The following is a 20,483-nucleotide window of genomic DNA, read 5'->3' on the forward strand; positions in this document are numbered from 1 at the left end:
CTACTGAAATGCATTATAATAATGTTCAGTGACTTGCCTTGAGGAAGACTAATGTGCTAATTAGGCTGTGTAAATGTAATGTCAGAAAATTATATTTAAATGTATTATAGCTGCTGTGGTATGTCCAATGAATAATCTTTGATGCCCAAGATGTTACATAGTACTGATCATTTAAAAAGTGACGGCATGTTAATGCTATAATGCAAATGCAATTACATCCAAATGCAGTTAATTAATTTGCTAATGATCAGCTCTGTAATGAAAGTGCAAATACTTCTATACATATTTGAATACATATATGACCTTATGATGAAACACTTAAACAGAACAGAACAACACAATTTTAAATATTCGTTAACCAGTCTGAGGCCTGAGGGAGATTTTCAGTGTAAAAACAAACTTAAGTTTCTAGATGAATAATATCCCTGGACTTGACGTTTCATTTGAATATGCATAATCAAATCCTGGGAAAAAAAAGTCAATTTCTGGCCAAAACAAAGAGTCAACAATGTTAACTGGCTCCACAACATAAGCCTCTGTGTCCTGCATTGTGTATAACCCCTGCTGCTTTGTTGCATTGTTGACCATATTGTCTCCCCTCCAAACCAGTGCTGAGCAAGTGGTAGACATTTAGATATAAATGGGGAAACAAAAATACACATTTCACCAATATTTGTGCAAAGAAATCGGGTACAACGTTTTAACTCTGTCTCTGCCGTCTTGTTTTTCACATACACACATTCATTTCCTGGAGACTTATCCTAACCACTACTTGCCTAACCCTTACTCTATCCTTAACATAACCCTTAACTGACCTTAATTTTAAACCAAGTCTTCACCCTAAAATCAATGATTTACATTGAGGGGACTTGCTTTTTGTCCCCATAAGGAAGACGAATCCCTGCAACATTACTGTGTAAACAGATTTACATCCCCACAACATATCTGGTCCACACATTCAGGGATGCTTTTTAATCCACCTTCAACTTTGTTTCTAAACACTTCAGCTCTTAATTAATTGCAGTTTACCAGTTACATACAGTATGCAAATGTACAGAGATATGCAGCAGAACAGTAATTAACATCACTACGTGGTCCAGTGCAAATACTTTGACAAATGGAAATGTTGCTGATCAGTTGAATATCGTAGTGGGCCCATAGTGTGATAGCTTGAAGAGGAATTGCCAATGTAGTGGTTGCTAAAGAGTCGTGATTCCAGCAGGGTAAGATCAATGTCCCTGGACTTGCTTTGCATTGTTGTCCTGTCCCTGTTTTTAAATAAATGCTGTAGGACGGGATGAAGTTCACATGGATAATGGAGGGAGCAAACCAAGTCTGTAATGGAAGCTATTAAACAACCTTCTCTTCCCGTCTAATAACCACACTGTTCTACCTCATTAGTGTAGGCACTTTAATGACCAGACTAAAACTTTTTTTAAACTTCTGGCAATGTGTGAACAACAGAACAAGCAACATAATTGGACCCACTATGGGTTGTGATACAATGACGGCATGTTGTGCAGCCACAAAATACAAAAACCTTTTAAAAGCTACAGACTTACTCAAACTTTGCAAGTTGCACATCATGTTTCAGCTTAATGGACTGTACGCAAAGCTTAAATAAGAGCTAATAGAAGGAGAAAACAACAAAGCGAAGGGCATATTGGAGGACCTGTAAGCGTAAAAATTATATTTGCAGTCTTAAAAGCAATTATGATAATAATCAGGCATGGTCCATGTAGTGTAAACACCTTAATCTACTTATGTTAATATGATTAAGGTTATTTGGTGTTTACAGAATTACAACATGGACTACTGCATTTTCAGCTACATAGCTGAAGGGCTGTTTGGCTTGAGCCTTGCTTAGTTGTTACTGCTTTCTATTTTTGCTTACACCCAGATTTTGTTGCTTGATTCCCATCATATTGAACATTACAGAACTGTATCATAAATCACTGCCATGTGCATTTCTATATGCATGAATAAAGGAGGGAAAATGGCAACATCTGATCCACATATACTGTTAATATTTGCTAAGGATATTGACAGTAACTTCACTATATTGTTATTTTTCAGGTGTTGATTACATGCCTGACCCAATCTAAATTGTCCTGATAAAGTAAACATCAACTAAAACATTTGTTAATATATTTTGGAACAGGTTCCATAGTAAAAGGGTTAAGAGCCCGGCCTCTTAACATCATATATTTAGAGCTGGTGCATTTGCCACATGTAGAAAGGGAAAGCTAACAGGTTAGTAGATAGGCAGACTTGTTGGTTCACACACGGATACTTCAGTAAATTTGGGTTTAGAAGTCTTTGCCTGCACAGATGCTGAGTAAGTGGAGGTTAAACAGCACAAAAAAAGATGAGACATTCTATAGCAAGCTGGATTTGAAGTGCTTTCATTACAGCCAGACATTTGTAGATGTACAACAAAACTTTAGTGATGTGTCTAGCATTACCTTGAAGCTAAATTGGATATTCAATCTTTGAACTTGAACTCGAGGGAAAAATCCTAAACACATGATGGCCATAAAAGCTTGTGAAACTGCCCCCTATCTACAATGTTTTAATCTACTGACTTGGGTTTTTCTTTTATACAAGCCACTGGTTACCACCATAATGAAACAGGCCTTTCTCCTGCAGTAAATCAGTGAGCCACAGGGACGAGGTACACTGCCCCTGGGTCATCCATTCAATTCATAGTTTATCACTAGCTCCAATGAACCTAGTTATTGCCATTATCATAGCGGCATTTACATCCCCATTGAGCATGCAGTGGGAGAGCCAGAGGCAAAAATTGTGGAGCCAATTCCTGAAGTATTAAATTACGTGCTGCCTCCATTCCGGTAGATGTGGTGCTGGGCCATAAAGTCTGATTGTTTTGCTATTATAAATAATAGATCCACTGCACAGGCACCCAGGAAGATTAGCTGATGGTACTGTGGAGCCACAGGAAACAGCTGTGGCGCTTATGTCTTTAGTTATCGTTTCCTTGTAGAGGAGAAGAAAACTGTCACACTGGCGATACTCAGGTAAAATCTTCAGTTCTACAACAAGACTAGTATGATCCAGCATTGCATGTCTAATTTCAGCTTTATTAGAGACACTGAAATTGGAAAAGATCATCCACGACATATGTGTATTACCAAAAACATTTTTTGTACATCTAAGGAAGTTACAGTTACAGTACTTGTGAAACTACTATGCGAAATTTCTCTGAAATCTGAATTATAGTTTATAATAGTATTATAATGAATCCCTATGTAAAAGGGGCAAAATATTTTGTATAAAACACTATGAGACACTGCATTTCAGTTATCACCCCACTGTGATCACAGGTCAAATCAAGGAAACATTACTGCCATATGTGCTACAGTATCTCACACTGATTACCTGTGAGTGACACATATTGTTTGTATTAAAATCAGTGTCCTTAAAAAGATAAGAAAGAGGAAAAGAAAGCAGAAAGCCTTTGCGATTTAAATAGCATAGTTTCAAGTTAGACAGTTGTTTTATATGTAGCTTGTCATAGCCAGTATATAATCACAAGGCATCTGAACATGGGTCATTTTTTTTTAACTTTATTTTGTCATTTTACACTTGTTCTCAGGGGTTCAAAAGGCGCATGTCTTGTCTTATTTTCTTTATTTCTCTCTGTTGCTCACCTGTGCAACAGCTATTGATTTGTAGCCTAATAGCTCTTTTGAAATATAAAATATTTCTGTTTATCCTGCTTCCTCAGCTATCTGACATTCAAGTGGTTTGTGTCCTTGTTTAAGGTAATGAACCACGAATCTGTATTTTGGATCCATAATGAGTTATGATTTCTTCAGCCTTCTGTTTAAAGATGCTTAAGATCAACTTCTGGAAATCATTTAAAGAGAGAAAACATTTCCTTTTATTCTGTATGCACATTTTTCATTCATCTGAGTACTTCAAATTGAGAATTCTGGTCTCCAACCAATATTGGACAAATATTGTTGACTAGGGCACAATAGATGAACTGAGGAAGCCAGAAAGTTAACTATCAAATAAAATGTTTTTCCATTCAAGCCTAATAAACTTGTATTTAAAGTGGTGTATCACTTCAGGTAGACAGCTGGAATGTGATCAAACTTGGCAAGGTGAGGGCAGGAGATAATGAAATATTGTGACAGAACATAGCACAAACAATGATTGCAGTGTCAATTGTTGTTACTATATTTAATGACAGTGCTATTGGCAGAATATTATCCACCATGAGTTACATCTACATTTAGACGGTAAAATGTGTTTCCAGGGAGAACAATTCCTGTGCTGATGACTAGTCATCTCTCATCAGTTGTTATTGTTTTGATATAAAAGCAGTTGTAAAGCGGTTAGCAGGTGACTTGTGATAGTGTGACTGTCACTGTATCCAAGCCTCATGTCCTGGCTGTGCACCAAAGGATTACCTTTCACAGAAAGATCAATAGTGTTGTCTCTGGGAAAGTGATTCAGTTGTAAAAAGCCAGACCATAGTTCTGCCATGATGTGCCCTATTGATATTTATGTGGTTGGGTTAAAAACTCGATTTTAATGGTCATTTACTCAATAAAGCCTATTAAAGAGAAATAACTTTGGACTAGAGACAGCATCTCATTAATGCTACTGAGAGTTGTGGCACACGGTGGATTATACTGCCAGTGGCAGAGGTCCTCTGGCCACCTCACTTGTCAACACAGCTTATTAGTAACAGCCGATCAATAATCTCTGTAGAACATCAGTGCCATTGGCAATGCCACTGATTTATGCTCTATGTACTTCATAAAATCTTGAAATGACAATTTTTAGCTCACCTCTTTGTTAAGAGGTCAGATATGATGGCAACAATATATCCATCAACTGAATAACGAGAGGTAGTTATTCAATTCATCACAACTTAAGTTCAATAAAGCAACTTTTTAATTGTAGGGATCTAGGCCTAGGGTTGTCCACATTTGCATGTGCAGTGTTAAATTCAATTATCAGCACTTACAATGCTCATGCATACAAATGATATTCCTTTTTAAATAAATGACAATATTCCTTGACCTCCCTGTTAAAGGTCAGAATATCACTTCAGTAATATTTTCTGCCAACTAACTTAACTCTTTTGCATGCAAGCTCTCTAATTAACCCAATACTATGCTTCAGAATGGCAGAAATCTCACTTCTGTGTTTAGTTTGCTAGTCTGGCTGCCGCTAGCAGGATAAAGTATCCTCGCAAAATGCTGTCAGGCACTGTCGCACATGAATTAGGCTTTGGGAGTTAAAATTGCAGCATATCCTTTTATTACAGAAAAGCAAGTTGATCCATTTTTATATTGCATTCTGTATAAAACCAAGAATATCTGTGCCATGTCACATGAAAGTGCTGTCATTATAATATACTAGATAAAATAGTCAGGCCTGGATTTGTCCCAGAATTTCAAAAAAGTCAAATTTTTATTACCTCTTTATGGCTCTCCAGGGTGATGGCTTGGACTTGGACAACAGCTCATGCATAACTGTCTATGTCACTAATAAACCTGCCACTTAAGTATTTTGTAATTGTCTATATCATTGCAATAACAATAAGTATTAATAAGTATTAGTATTTTGGATTTATAGAGCCTAATAAGTCATAACTTCTAAATTGCGATTTTAATTATTTTCATAGCAAAATGAGTTAATTTTGTGGAAACCTGAATACTAAAAAGATAAATGTTATTTCACCAGCAAATAACACTGATTATGTGCATATAGAGTTATTTATTCTTAGGATTATTTAATTCATGTTATATGTTGTGCATTGTTAGTTGCATGTATGGATGTCATTTTTTTCTGTATACTGTACTGCAGCTGCAGTAGTTGTCTCTGCATATTATTGTTGAATGGACAATGAAGACATTAATACCCTCTGTTCTATGTAGATGCAGATATGTGCATGTGTGTTTATTGGGGAACATCTTAGGAGAAGGATATACAAGGGAAGTGGTGCATCACCCCCCCCCCCCCCCCCCCCCCCCCCCGTGCCCCACACTCCAGCTCCCTGTTGTCTACATATAAACAGTAAAACACACTGCTAATGTTATAGAGACATCCATCAGTCTGCCATCGCAGGCAGAGCCAACACTGTAGCAGATATTAATTACCCTGAGCTTGGATCCATCTCTCCACAGTTCTGTCTCCTTCTCCACGCTTGTCCAATCACATTTCTCTCAGCCCATTATAAAAGGACAAGGTGATACTCTGGCTTACCGAGGAGAGGAACACAAATTGAAATATTTTCTGTCTCCAATACGTGTAGTCTTCTAGAAGTCTGCTCAATGCATTTTTTTTCTCATTAGTGTAAATGTTTTGAAATTTGATATCAGTTGTTGTTGTAAGGGCACAGGAATACCTACTGTAGCACTGTCAGACACAACAGGATCTAGCAGTAAATTTAGCCGTGATCTGTATTTGGGTTGAGGCCAAACTGAGCAAACCCGCAATAGGTACAATACTTAGATGGATAGATTGATATAGTGTTTATTTTAACAGCACAAAATAGTCAAAGAAATGGTACAGGGTGTCTATCTACACTCATCAATAAACCTGGAAAAACATACATTTTCCACAAAATTATGCTGGGTAGGATTTATTATTTTCTCCTCTACTGAAATGCAAAGAAGAGAAGTGAAGGAGAAAAGTACACATACTGACAGTATAATACATTTAAACTATTTGTCACCATCTGCTCCATCTATGCATCACCCTGTATGATCTGCACTGACCCCACGCTGTCATCATTCAGCCTGACCACACAGCGATATTCACACATCCAACAGCGATGGGCTGATTTATCTCACGTCAGCGGCACTGTTTTGATGGTTGCTTTCATTTTAGAGCTGATGAAAGTGCCACAGTAATGTGGTGGAATGAATGTTTTGTCCACCAGCTTCCACCATCAACTCAAATCGATGGGGCATGTAATTGGTGGCCACTTTGTGAGATTGCTAAGATAAACAGACAGTGTTGTGGACATGGAAGATCGATGTCACGCATATAACAAGCAAGAGAGGAATTTATGGGCCATCATATTCACCAACAGCATACGGTAACTATTTCTCCTGATTTTTCTGCTGCCACACTCTCTTGTTGTTACTATTTGAACACATTTACTGTAATTATTAATTCTGCTTATGTTTAATCTATGCAGAGGACAACTGCATTCAGTGCTCACAAAAATAGCTTGAATATGTAAATTCCCCTAGCAAGCTATCCTCCTGCACTTCTGACCTACTCACTAATTGCTTGAGTGCTTGACTGCTTGATTGCTTGATTCATTGATTGATTGATTGATTGACTGACAACTTCACAATGGATGCCACACACAGTGCATGACAGTGAGGTCTCCTTTGAGAACATCAGCAGTTTTAGAAATGCTCCTTCACACAATTTCCTTTTGGGGAAGAGTGGAAACATACATACCCAAAAAAAGAGAGAAAAATGTTATGAACAGTGTGGGGAAATAGTTAGTAGGGGGGGAAAGCCTGTACACTTCACGGGGCTTATGAATGTGTTATTTTGTATCTGTAAATTATGGTAAGCTCGACAGTCAATATTTAAGAATAGAGCATTGTGTAAGAATGAGACCTTGTTACTACTTTTTTGTTGTAACATGGTCAAACCCTAAGCTGAGCAATTGTTGGATTAATTTATGGTGAACATACTATAGTTAGCATAGTAATGGCTCACCTTGGTAATGCAGCAGGAGGAATCCGGAGTTGTGCTGTTGGTCACTACGAAAACGGATGGAGATCTGGTTGCTCCAGCTGCGTAGTACAAGGCCCCGCATCAAGACTGACTCATTGGCAAGGATGAAGGATTCTCGGCCACCCGTATCCTCTACTGTCACCTGTTCTCCCTCCAACACACTCACATTTAGCACCTAAAAAAAAGAGAAGAGGCAATATGATTACACATACAGTAGGTTTTATTGCCCTACCTTAGTGCATCATGTACAGTATGAAGTCATGCTAGCAAATGGTTCACTGACTGACTTACCCTTTGCAAAGAATCTCTATAGACCAACACATTGCACATAGAATAACAGTCAGTGAATTGTGCTTTTAGCACTGTGAGGATGGACACTTTTCTTTCTATTTACCCTCATCATTTCATTTTAACATAAAATAAAAAATCACATTGCACACAGGCCTGTTGACTTCTGACGTCTCAGTTCACACCAGATGAGGTCTTAATTCAGCCCCATCACTGCTGCATTTCCATTTAAAGCCAAGTTTACTCGAATTACGTTGCTCTGAAAAAAATGGGTCACTTCAGTGGCGGACTCAGGCTGTCTGAGGAGCAGGGGCAAAAAAATATAAAGGGCACCTGAAACATTCAACAGCCATCAACAGAAAACAACAATGCATGTTTGGTAAAAAGGCTACATCGCCTATTGAGATTAACATGTTATATGTTGACTCTGAATGTAAGGAAAACAACACCTCTGTTTTAAAAAGGATTTACTTTTTAAACATTTACTTTGCAAACTTCTCTGTAATAAAATACAGGGAATGGGTAATGTTTTAAATGTTTATTTCTCAAACACAAGTAGAAACATGGAACCGGTCTTGTCAGGGAAGCGAGAGGCAAGATTGGTGAGATAAAAGGAGGCCATGAGTTTGTGAATATTAATGACCTTGTTATGGTCAGTTGGGATGTCCCTCTGAATGAACAGCAGAAGATCTGAGATCCTTCCTCTCCACATCTGTTTCTAAGCTGATCAGCTTCAATTTGGAGAATGATCGCTCAACTGATGCAGTTGTCACTGGCAATGTCAATGTGGCATTTATTCTGAGGAGTTTTGTCAGCTTTGGAAAAACTGTGTCCACATAATTTTCTTTAAGACACTTAAGCATAGCTTGGATGTTGCTGGTATGGAGAGCATAGGAAGAGTGGAACACCCTCAGTTCAGTGACAGTACTGTCTCCCTACATGTCATAGAAGTGGAAAATATCCTTGAAAGATTAGGCAGCTTCATCATGCCTTTCCAGTTACTTGGGGCATTAAAGGACTGACATACAGCACTAGAACTGCACTAGCCCTCTTGCCTCTCATGTCATGTATGATTTTACCCCTGCCAAGGCAGATGTTTTCACTCCGCTCTGTTTGTTTGCCTGTTAGCAGTTACTCATAAGGTTCCCTTGCAGATTTCATTAGTTTCATGACAGGATACATTTTTTAAAACTTTTTAACATGCCAAGACAGAGGTTTAAATTCTAATGGGCATCCCATCTAATTGCTAATGGCTAATGCAAATCTACCTCTATATCTGTCATCTCCTCCCTTGCTGCCTCTAGCTGCATTTTGCAGATTCCTTTATATTGTGTTCAATTTTCTGTCTTTTCATGACATTCTGTAATCATAGGGTAACCCATTGCTAATCTCACTCTCTACAAGTACAAGTTAATCCAAGCTAAAGGGCTGTAAACGCATTTTGAATAAATAATACTCTAATGATTTCCTATGTGATTTTATTACACCACAAGGCTGATTTCCAGTTCGTACCAAATATTTAGTATAGAAATGGTCAAGTACATATCTAGCTAGTTAGCTACTATCAGTCTAACATATTGTTTGGCATGTTTTACAGCTTTGAACAGGCCTACATATAAAACCAACTTGGAAAATACAGTCTACACACATTAGTAATGCATAGTTAATACAATTTAATGTATACCCTTATTTCAACTACAAAAAGCCTTGCTATGTTACCTACCTCACAAATTGCCGTAGGATCAAGGTTACAGCTTAGACTGCACTCCTAATGCACTTTCCTTATGGTCAGCCTACATAAAGCATACATTATTTCTAACATAATGGGCAGTCTACTCCATCATAAGGGCATCTTATAGGGCATAGTATCTCATAATCTTCACTGGAGGGGCACTTCACCATTTTTTCCTCCCATACAGTGCACCATTAAGGGCACTTTTTTTCATTGAAAGGGCACCCAATTCTGCTCTTCAGTATGTTAGACTTAAGGGAACCCTAAATTGCACTTTTTCCCCTTTTCCCCCCCTTTTTATTCACTAGAAGGACTCCTATATAGAACCTCCAGCTCACCCCATCACTATGGCAACTCATAGAGCACTGCATTGCATCCTCTTCATTTAAAGTGCACATCATGTTTTCTTGCTTTTGGGGTACCATATTTTATACTGTGGGGGCACCTGTGAGGGGACTTCAGGGGGCACCTGTGAGGGGACTTTATCATATTGTGGGGGCACCTTAGAAGGCATTTTATCAGCTTGTGGGGACACCTTAGAGGGCACTTTATCCTACTGTGGGTGTGATTTTTGGACATGTTCTTACAGAACTCTGTGTGGAATGTTCTATGATGGTTTTGTCCCATTTGCTAAATTTATTATTTAATTTTGGTCCCCAAATTTCACTGCCATAGAGAATTATCAGTTCTAATAAGAATTGGAATTTTTTTAGCCAGATTTTAATTGAAATTTAATATTTCTTCTAATTGCATAGAAAGCTCTCCTTGCTTTGTCTCTCAGATCTTTCAAAGCCAAGTTGAAGCTTCCTGTGGAGCTTATGTTGAGGCCAAGGTATGTGTAGTTCTTTGTATAGTGTAATTTAGTGATATCCAAATAGAAATTGTGTGTGTTTTCCTTACATATGGACTGCTTCTGAAAGATCATATATTTTGTTTTTGTTTGTTTTTTTTTTTGGTTCACTGTCAGGGCCCAGGTCTGATAGAATTCATGCAGGAGGTTAAGGTGCTGCTGTAGACCTTCTTTTGTTGGTGTCAGCAACACCAAGAAATCTGCATTTGGGAGATGCTTAATTTCTGTGTCATTCAGGGTGAGACCAAATGCAGTGGATTGATCTAATTGATATACAAATTCATTAATGTATAAATTGAAGAGGGTTGGACTTAGATTGTACCCCTGCCTCACCCCACAACCCTGGGAAAACAGGGCTGTTTGTTTGTCTCCTATTTTAACTGCACATTTACTATTTGTGTACATAGATTGTTTACATCATATGTTTTCCCTCAGTGCTACTGTTAAGTAGTCAATAGAAAAAGCCTCATGCCAGATGGAATTGAAGGCTTTCTTGAAATCAATAAAACATGCATGGGCCTTTTTCTTTCTTTTTGTCTAATTCTTGTTAAATTAGGGTGTGGAGGGTATAGATGTGGTCTGTTGTACGAAACCTTGGTAAGAATCCAATTTGGCATTTATTCAATACATTTTGGTTATTGATAAAACTGTCTTTTATTCATAATATTGCAAAAGGTTTTTCCCAGGTTACTATTCACACAGATTCCACAGTAATTGTTTGGGTCATATTTATTTCCATTTTTATAAAATTGATGTTACTAGATCTTTATTCCATATGTCAGGAAAGGTGCCAACTGCTAGAATTCTATTAAAAAGTTTGAGTATAGCAAATTTATGGTCAGAGTATTCAATCATTTCATTTAAAATGCTGTTGACTCCACAGGCTTTTTAGCTTTCAGGGATTGGATGCTGTCCATCTTGCTCTGTTATTGAAGCATCTAGAGGGTTTTGGTTGTCTTTAATTACTAATTCTAAAGTTTTCCACTTAGTGTGTATTTTGTTTTGGTCAATGTTCTCAATAATATTGCTGTATAATTCAGTAAAATAATTAATCCAAATGCTGACATTTTGTATTGCCAGTTGATTTTGTTTTGTTTTGTTTTGTTTTGTTCATATTTTTGCAATCATTGTAAAACCATTTGTTATTGTTTATTTGTTTTTGTTTTTGATTAGAGATTTTCAAATTTCAAAACAATGCAAATTTATCAGAAATTGCATTAATTTTGCCCATAGCACAGTTTACACCCTCATTATTATGGGGAAACATTTTAGAAAGAAAGAAATCAATTGAATATTGGATTTTGGGATTTTCAAATGCCTTTTGGTAGCTCTCCATGCTGTCTGATTTCTATCTATATAAATGTGTGGTGTTGTACAGTTTACTGGGTTTAGAGGCCTCATGGTTGGTGTGTGCTCTCTTCAAAATAACAGTGATCTTACTGTGATCTGATAGTGGTGTGAATGCGTTGACTGTGAAAGCTCTGAGAGACATTGGGTCCAAATCTGTTATGTCATAGTCTACCGTGCTACTGCCAAGAGCTGAACTAAATGTGTAACAGCCCAGAGAGTCTCCTTGTAACCTACCATTGACTATCTACAGACCCAGCATGTGGCAGAGCTGTAGAAGCTGGATACCACTTGTGTTTGTAATTTTATCAAAATTCTGTCTAGGGGGTAATTCAGGGAGAGAAAAGAGGGTTCCACCAGGTGTTTCTCTCCCTGGATGGGATGTTTCAGCCAGCAATGAAATTCATATCATGTTCTGAAAGCTAATGCTGTCATAGGTAGTGGGCTCAGGTCTCAGGTATGCCATGAGGCAGAAAAAGTGTTGCCCTCCATAGGCTGATGTCCCTGAAGTAATACGTGTGCAGGAGTGTTAGTGCAACCGCTTGGAAAAGCCAAGACAGTGGGCAGGATGAGCACATAGCACAACAGCAGCAGCAAAATGAATGTGGTCACGTTGACTAACTGTCACTCAGTCGAAGGGGAGCTGACAATGAGCACGGAGAGGTTAATGGACACTCTGAGACTGAGCTTAGAGGTGACTTCTTCTGGAATGATCCATGAGGTCAGCCACTTTGATTAATTTGATTTTTATCACAACCAGAATTAAACAACACTCGAGAGGTTTTCAGACAAGCAACTGAGAACACAGCAGACAGTCAAACAGTACATCAAAAATGTCAAACAGCAGATATTCCTTTGCTTTTTGTGTTACAAAATCACAAAATCTTTATGTTGTTAACAAATATAAAAACTGTGCATATTGCCATTGTAGCTTAGGTGGTTACAAACAACAGCCAAACGGCAGCCTCAAACCAGTGTCACAGTGAGTAATAAAGAAATGTCACATTATTTTAGATCCCATGTTTTCTCAGTTTCTCAAGGGCAACAGCAATGACAAAGCCTTAGGCACAGTTCTTTTTTTGATTTTTTCCTTTTTTGTCTCAGTTAATATGGAGGGCTTGAATGCTTTGGAAATTGGGTTACTTCGGGTGAGCATACTTGCTCTTATTACAACCTCATATTTTACCCCACAGTGCAGCACAATAACTCCTCCAATTTGATATTCATATTCAAATATTCAAGAAATAAGACTGACAATGTGGAATTGCAATTTCAGTGACCATGGGTTTAATTTGATAGTCTGATAAATTTAGAAAATGCAAACCTTGGAGAATCTACTCTAAATTACATCTATAATTGACTGTATTGTGATTTATTGTTTGTATTGTAGTCTTGTATTTTCAAGGAACAGGGAATTTAGAAAATGTGTAATTTGCTATTTCATCCTGGCATTTCTAACCATACAGTGACATAGGCACGTTAAATATTTAATTTAAAACTATAAGTTCCTTTATCTCTCAGTTTCCATCAGGAATTATTTCCCTGTTATGTGTTTCTGTTATTAAGCTGATGGATGAGAGATGGCTGATATTTTAGTCAACCATTGCTTCAAAAAACACCTGATGAAAAGTATCTGTAGTATCCTTGCTCAGTTCACCAATTCCTGTAGCCAGTTGCTGCAAGGTTGGCAGTCTTTCATAATTCAAAAATATGTGCTCTGCAATGGTTGCAATGTAGTACTGAAGAACTTCAACAAAAGCTATTGAACATCACACTTTAAAAGAACAGTCTACTGTCCTGACACCCATCTGACAAGACATCTTTCTTTTGTAACAAAGCAGTAACAAATGACTAAACACATTGCAAGTGTAAACTGGTTGAGAATTTCTTCTGTTTTCATTCATCCAAAATGAAATCATGGCAAGTTAAAAATTATTTGTACACATATCCACATCTGCACATGTTTCTGTCACTATCAAAGTAAGGGTCATCTACTTTCAACATAAATATTAATCAATGACAATATTTTTCTACCCTCATTTAATCCATCAATACTAAATAATATCCACAAAGCCATGATGTCTTCTTCATATATAGGTGACACACGGTTAAATGTTCCATAGCAATCCAATACCTTTCAGTCCAATAACAGTCTTTTTTTTAATTCAAGAAAATCTTTAAATGTAGGTAATTTTTATGTCCTAATTTACATTTAGTTGTACATGCTTTTGTTTTTCTCACCTGGACTACTATAATGCACTTTGATTCAGTTCACCAGTTCCAATTGGTACAGAATGCTGCTGCTTGAATTATAACTGGCATCAAGAGATAAGAACATATTGTGCAAGCTAACTGCCTTGCTTCAAAATATATTACTGATTTGCTGACTCCTTACATGCCTGTGAGCTCCCTTAGATCAATGGATGGAGCTCTGCTTGTTATTCCTAGGACTCAGCTCGTAACCAAGGGTGACCAGGTCTGTGCAGTAGACCTTTTTCACCTCAGACATTTTGACATACTAAAGCAGGAAACGAACAGGTGCAATTAATACCATTAATGATGGCTGAATCCAATTTAGTATTTCCAAATCCATGGCCCTGGTATAGTGTATGATGGTTCACCAGTACAGTGTGGCTTCCTCAGACACTGAGCCATCATTGATGTTATCAGTTCCACCTGTGCTTGGGTGCTTTTCCTGCTATGACAAGTCAAAAACTCTGCTCTTAAAATGGTCTGTTAAAACCCACAGACTTTTGAACACTGCCTATTGACATGAGACAGACTACATCTATCACTACTTCTAAATCACTTATGAAAACCTTCTTTCATAAGAAAGCCTTTGTGAATATTTAATGTTTAATCTGGTTGCGTTTGAGTCCTTTTGATTATTAATATGACTATATGATGACGATGATGATAATATGACTATATTTAATTTTGTCTTTTTTTTGTCTGTTACATGTTTTTATTCTTTGTAACTTTGTTACTACTTATTATTTATTTGTCAAATCAGACTGTTTTCTTGACTGTTTTACTGCAACATCTTGGGAGAAAGTTGCACTATTACTGTAGGTGATGGAAAAACACATTTTTGATAATTTTCCATCAATCATATTCTTACAGTCATATTCAGTGAGGTTTTGATTATTATATTCATAATCAATGCAGATTGCAGACAAAACTAGTGTAATTACACCAACGTTGAACAGTAGTAGTGTTTATAGTTTATTTATTATAGGCATAACACCTGACTGCACAGATGTTATGTCTCATGTATGGTACACACTGTGATACTGCAACAATTTCATTAACTTCAATCATTTTCAGTGAGGTAAAACAGGTTGTGAGTCTGTGACCACTTGGTTTACATATACCTGGGAGGCTTATGAAGGACAGGGTAAGCAGATAGTGGACAGTGAACATTTGGACTGATAGATAGTTTGGCCCCAGAGGGCCCTATCATCTGTCATCCACCCTGGGACCTGTCACTGCAGCCAGCAACAGCTGTCCTGCCTCAATTATGAATCATTGGCCATGTCAGGAGACATCATTACCTTATCTTCACTAGTACTGCAGCCAAATGCCTAGAGGGACTGCTTTCACGCTGTCTCTCTCACTCACTCACTCACACACACATGTACGTGCATATGTGTGTGTGTGTGTGTGTGTGTGTGTGTGTGTGTGTGTGTGTGTGTGTGTGTGTGTGTGTGCGTGTGTGCGTGTGTGTGTGTGTGTGTGTGTGTGTGTGTGTGGTCCAGGTATTCCTCATGTTGCGGGGACGTAAATCTGTTTACACAGCAATGTTGTGGGGACTCGCCGCTCTTATGGGGACAAAAAGTAAGACCCCTTAACATAAATCATTAATTTTATGGTGAAGACTTGGTTTAAAGTGATGGAAACACAACTATGTGTGTATGTGTATGTGTTTTTGTCTGTGTGTGCATGTGTGTGCACATGTATACACATGTATGTTCAAGAAATGTAAGACTTTCCTGTGAGTAGGTGCTCTTTCACTTCAAGTGTGTTCCAATAAAATATTTCCTATGCCCAGTCAAAATGAGAAGAGAGGACAGAGGGTCATCTCTCTCCTCTAGCCACTGTCTTTTCAATCAAACCACTACAACAAACAGACCATCCTGCAAGGCCAAAGTACAATTGACAGGCCTGGCACTGCACTCGGAATATAAAACATGGAGGAAAATCTCTAAAATAAACGTTTCAAAGCAAGACAATATTTGCAGGATTGAATGCCTTGATCTTGCTGTGTTTGCCATGACCTTTGTAGAACCGGGAGCTAGCAGTGTGCTGCAGTGTTAAACTGTGAGAGTGAACAGTAAGCAGAGGTGAAGATCCATATTATCACATCCAAACAGAAAGCAGCCTGCCATTGCTTTTAATCTGTGACTAGTCACATTTCAGAGGGAAACATGGTACTTTTTACGCCACTGTATTTACCTGACAGCTACTAACTAGTGACTTTGCAGATTAAGATTTTATACACAAAACATATATAAAATACGATGTTTTATTATAGATTTAAACTACCCAATATTTTAGTAAATTGTTAAAACTATAGCTCCACCTTCATCAGCTATGACAGTAAATGCTGTTTACACATTAATGCATCAGTAATGATATCCCACAATATATAAAATATAACACTGACAGTGGCCTTTCTGTAGTAGAGTACTTGTAATTTTAATACTTTTTAGTACATTTTGCTGATATACTTTTGTAGTTTTAGTTAAGAGAGCTTTTCAAGGTAGGACTAGTAATTTGACATTGTAGTAGTGTTACTTTTACTTCCAGTAAGTAAAGGATCTGAGTTGTTCTTCCACCACTGCACATAATAGATCAACTAAATAGGCTCATCTGTATCATGCAATTAGGGGATTGCTGTCTGCTTTAAAAACTAAAGAAATACTATATATCTGAAAATGCTACTTGGACAAGAAAAACTATTTCTCCTGGTGCTTTAAAATAAACAATTTGTCAAACAAATTAGACTTTTACGCATGGCGTGTAATCTTTACTTACTCATTTATTAATTTATCTGTGAGCATGCAGTATGAGTTAACTGTCCAGAGAGGCTGGCTCTCACTGATAACTCACTGTTGAAAACATCTGGTGGTGCTCTGCAATGAACATTTACACTGACTCACAGGAGCCATTGCTGATGCTGAAATGAGTAGTTTGTAATCAAAATGATCCCACTATACATGGAAATCAAATGACCCTGCTGCTGGGGGCAATAAATCAACAGCCATTGGACTTGCCAGCTGCAGTGCCATTACTATGATAAAAGCCACTGGCCTATATGGTGGAGCACACTGTTAGTGCACCTACCTCATCTCCCCCTATCTAAGGCTCATGTTTCTAAATCATAGTGTGAATAAGCTTGGTTCACCCAGTTGGTGTTTTTGTGTATCTCCTGATAAATTCATACAAAAACAGACTTATTCCAGTGCTCATTATATGAAAAACGTTATCTTAATTGAACATTCACCTCTATATAAAAACAGCCAAGGCCATTTCCTGTTTGCCCTGCTGTCTAAAACAATGGATCCTTACCAATCAGCAAAAGCTGAATCTTAATGAGAATGTGCTGGAGCCAGTGGCTGAATACAATACTAACTTGCTCATTGTCACTAATTTCACATTTAAGCTTGCCCATTTTATGCTCCTGGGATCACCAAATGCAACCACCATATAGTGACCATTGTCTCAAATATTATATTTTTTTTTAGCTTTCAGAAGCTTCTCTGTGGACAAGGAAGCAGCCATTAAGACCGCCTGCATTTGAAACACTTTCATGAGATGAGATTCTTGCTTCCTGATAAATCTGCTTCACTTTTCGATGTGCCTCTCGGCCCTTGACATCTCAGTTTATTTGCAGCAGTGTGCAGTTTTGCATAGATTTAAATTCATGCATTGCTGATTATTCTTCGGATTTTCTTGCATGCATCTTAACTCTCCTGTCTTCATCATGACACTGAAAGAGTTGGAGAGAACATAGCCCACTGCCAGACAGAGTCTTCTCCCCTTATGACAGCTAGCTGGGTGGAGGAGCAATTAGTGTCACCTGAAAGCATTCCTCTTGGGATGGCTGGGCCCCATGAAAACTCATCTCAGCAAAGCCCTGACACCCTTTAAAAAGCTCATCAAGATCAAACTGGCCTTCTTTATGTCCTGCCTTGCTCCCCCAAGGCACAACATGATGAAGGCTTCCTTCTGCCTCATCTCAAGTTGATTAAAGGCAGCAATCCTGTCTTGGCCTCCATTACTCAGTCAGGCTCATTTTCTCTGCAACATATCTGCCACGTGTTTTCGCGCTGCTGGGGACCAGAGTTACAGAATGGACAAAACATGTGCATTGCCTTGTTAAAGCACCAATTTTATTATGTCAGCGGTGAGGAGGAAGGCGTGACTGTATTCTAAAGAGACACTCTTAGTGTTACAAAAATGTCAGAAGTGGAAACTTTGTAGCAGTTCTTTGTGGCCCTTTCATCAGATGAGAGCACTAGTGTTCACTGAACACCAACAAAACAAATCTAATTCCCTCCCTCATCAGCCACACTCAGCCAGGGTCAATGCCGTGTGCATTTTGCTTCTTTTGTAAGAAATACTGGAATTAAAATGATAGTACAAAGATCAATACAGCAATTCACCCGGCACTGAGAGGACACTGTGTGTCAAGTATTCGTGCTGCTTATTAACATGACTATTGATTGGAGTTAGAAGAGCATGGTCGCTGAGGCAGCATCAAGTACCAATTGCTAACCCTCGAGCCGAGGTTAGATATAAACACTTGGCATGCTCTGTAACATCTCAATCCTTTAACAGGCATTTCACTGATGATACACCTCAGCAGTACTTTGTGCTCATTTTAGGAGTAATTAACTACAACATACAGGCTTGAGCTCATTAGATGTTTTGGATGTTCTTAAGATTTATTTTTGCTTTGTTTGGAATTGTCCAAAACAATATTCACTCATTTGAGCATGAAAAACTTGGAAACTATAATTTTCCCCACTGAGACTTGAGGCCTTTGTTGGATATTTATAAGCTAATTAACTAAAACAACAAAAAGCTTTGTGTATTCTTTCACTTTTACATTTTATAACTCACCATAAAGCAAAGCTAAAAGACTACTTCAGATGCAGTATTCTACCGTCTCTGTTACTATATTATGTTTCCTTATTATTGAAATCCTGCTTGAACATTTAACTGTCACCCACTGTTTTAACCAGCACTATCAGAAGAATAAAATACAATATTGATTAGAAAAAGAAATCACATAACAAGTGTTAATTTGTTCCTGTGTTTTGTTAATTAAAGGTTCACCACAGGAACTGAAGCTGATTGAGACAGGGTAGAGGAGCTAGACAAATAGAAAAACTGATAAATGACATAAGGATGAAAATAGAAAAAAAGGAAAAAAGAGAGGGTGAAAGAGTTGGGAAAGGGATGGAGAAGAGAAAAAAAATGAGATATACAGTGTTGACCTCAAAATCCTTCTCCACCATCTTTTTGAATGATGCTGCTTTAAACCTGTCAGAAAATGGAAACACTCTCCCAATCAGCCTTTGTGGCAGAGGGAGAAATTGGCCACGTCTGGGCTCCTAACCCCTGAAATGTATCAAACGCTCTCAGTCCTTCCCACACAATGCATTCTCTTTTTGCAAGAGTGCAGGATGTGGCCCCCATGAAACAGAGCTGGGACAACCTGTGCAGATCCTCAGATGGTAACTCCTTCAGACCCAGGCAGGTAGATCAGTGAGCGGAGGAGACAGAGAAATCAGAGTGGGACAGATGGCCTGGAAAGAGCTGATAGCTAGCTAACCCACCGGATTTATTTGATCAAATAAAAAAAGCTCCAAAACCTCCATCTGTCCTCTAAAACAGTATTACAAAAGTGACTGTGCAGAGAGGGAGAGACAGATATGGAGAACATAAATAAGATGTGCTTAAGATATCAAAAATTAACTGGTGAAAATTTCATTTCCACATGTATTTATACAGCAGAAAGTGGAGCTAACTTAGTAGACCCACATGTGAAAATAAGATCCACATCCCATCAAGGCTAATTCATAGATAGATATGAGTCTCTGAAATTATGGATGAGAAATTGAGCGACATAGCTGTTTTGACATGCTCATGAAATAAAAAAATTAGTTCTGGATATGAGTAATAATTAATCACATCCATCTTAAGTATATAGTGATATTGATTTGTTATATAAACCTACCTACAGTATGTCAAGGACAAGAAAACTGAAGATACTGAACCCTGAAATAAAGCCCTCCTCCATATAACACTGACATGCTCAATCTTTAAAGCTATACATCATTGCAGATCTTAATGTAATAGCAAGCAATGTCATACAAAAATCAATATTTTGTATCTTAACTGATAACTCATAGTTTGCACTTTGCCTGTTAAATAGTTGAGTTACTATTACATGAAATTCCTCTATTTTTTAAATTGTATTCAAAAGCACAGAACATTTTTGAAAAAATTATA

The 20,483-nt window shown here is 37.8% G+C and overlaps 1 protein-coding gene across 1 annotated transcript in view; it reads right to left on the minus strand.

Moving 5' to 3' along the window:
• LOC137195367 (seizure protein 6 homolog) overlaps nt 1-20,483 on the minus strand; it is a 91,175-nt gene that overhangs the window by 17,330 nt on the left and 53,362 nt on the right. The window contains exon 4 of the mRNA XM_067607655.1: nt 7,726-7,918. Within this exon, the coding sequence (XP_067463756.1) occupies nt 7,726-7,918 (193 nt within the window). The remainder of the gene's footprint in view (nt 1-7,725; nt 7,919-20,483) is intronic.

Source organism: Thunnus thynnus, chromosome 13, assembly GCF_963924715.1.
Source record: "Thunnus thynnus chromosome 13, fThuThy2.1, whole genome shotgun sequence".
Lineage (NCBI taxonomy): Eukaryota > Metazoa > Chordata > Actinopteri > Scombriformes > Scombridae > Thunnus > Thunnus thynnus.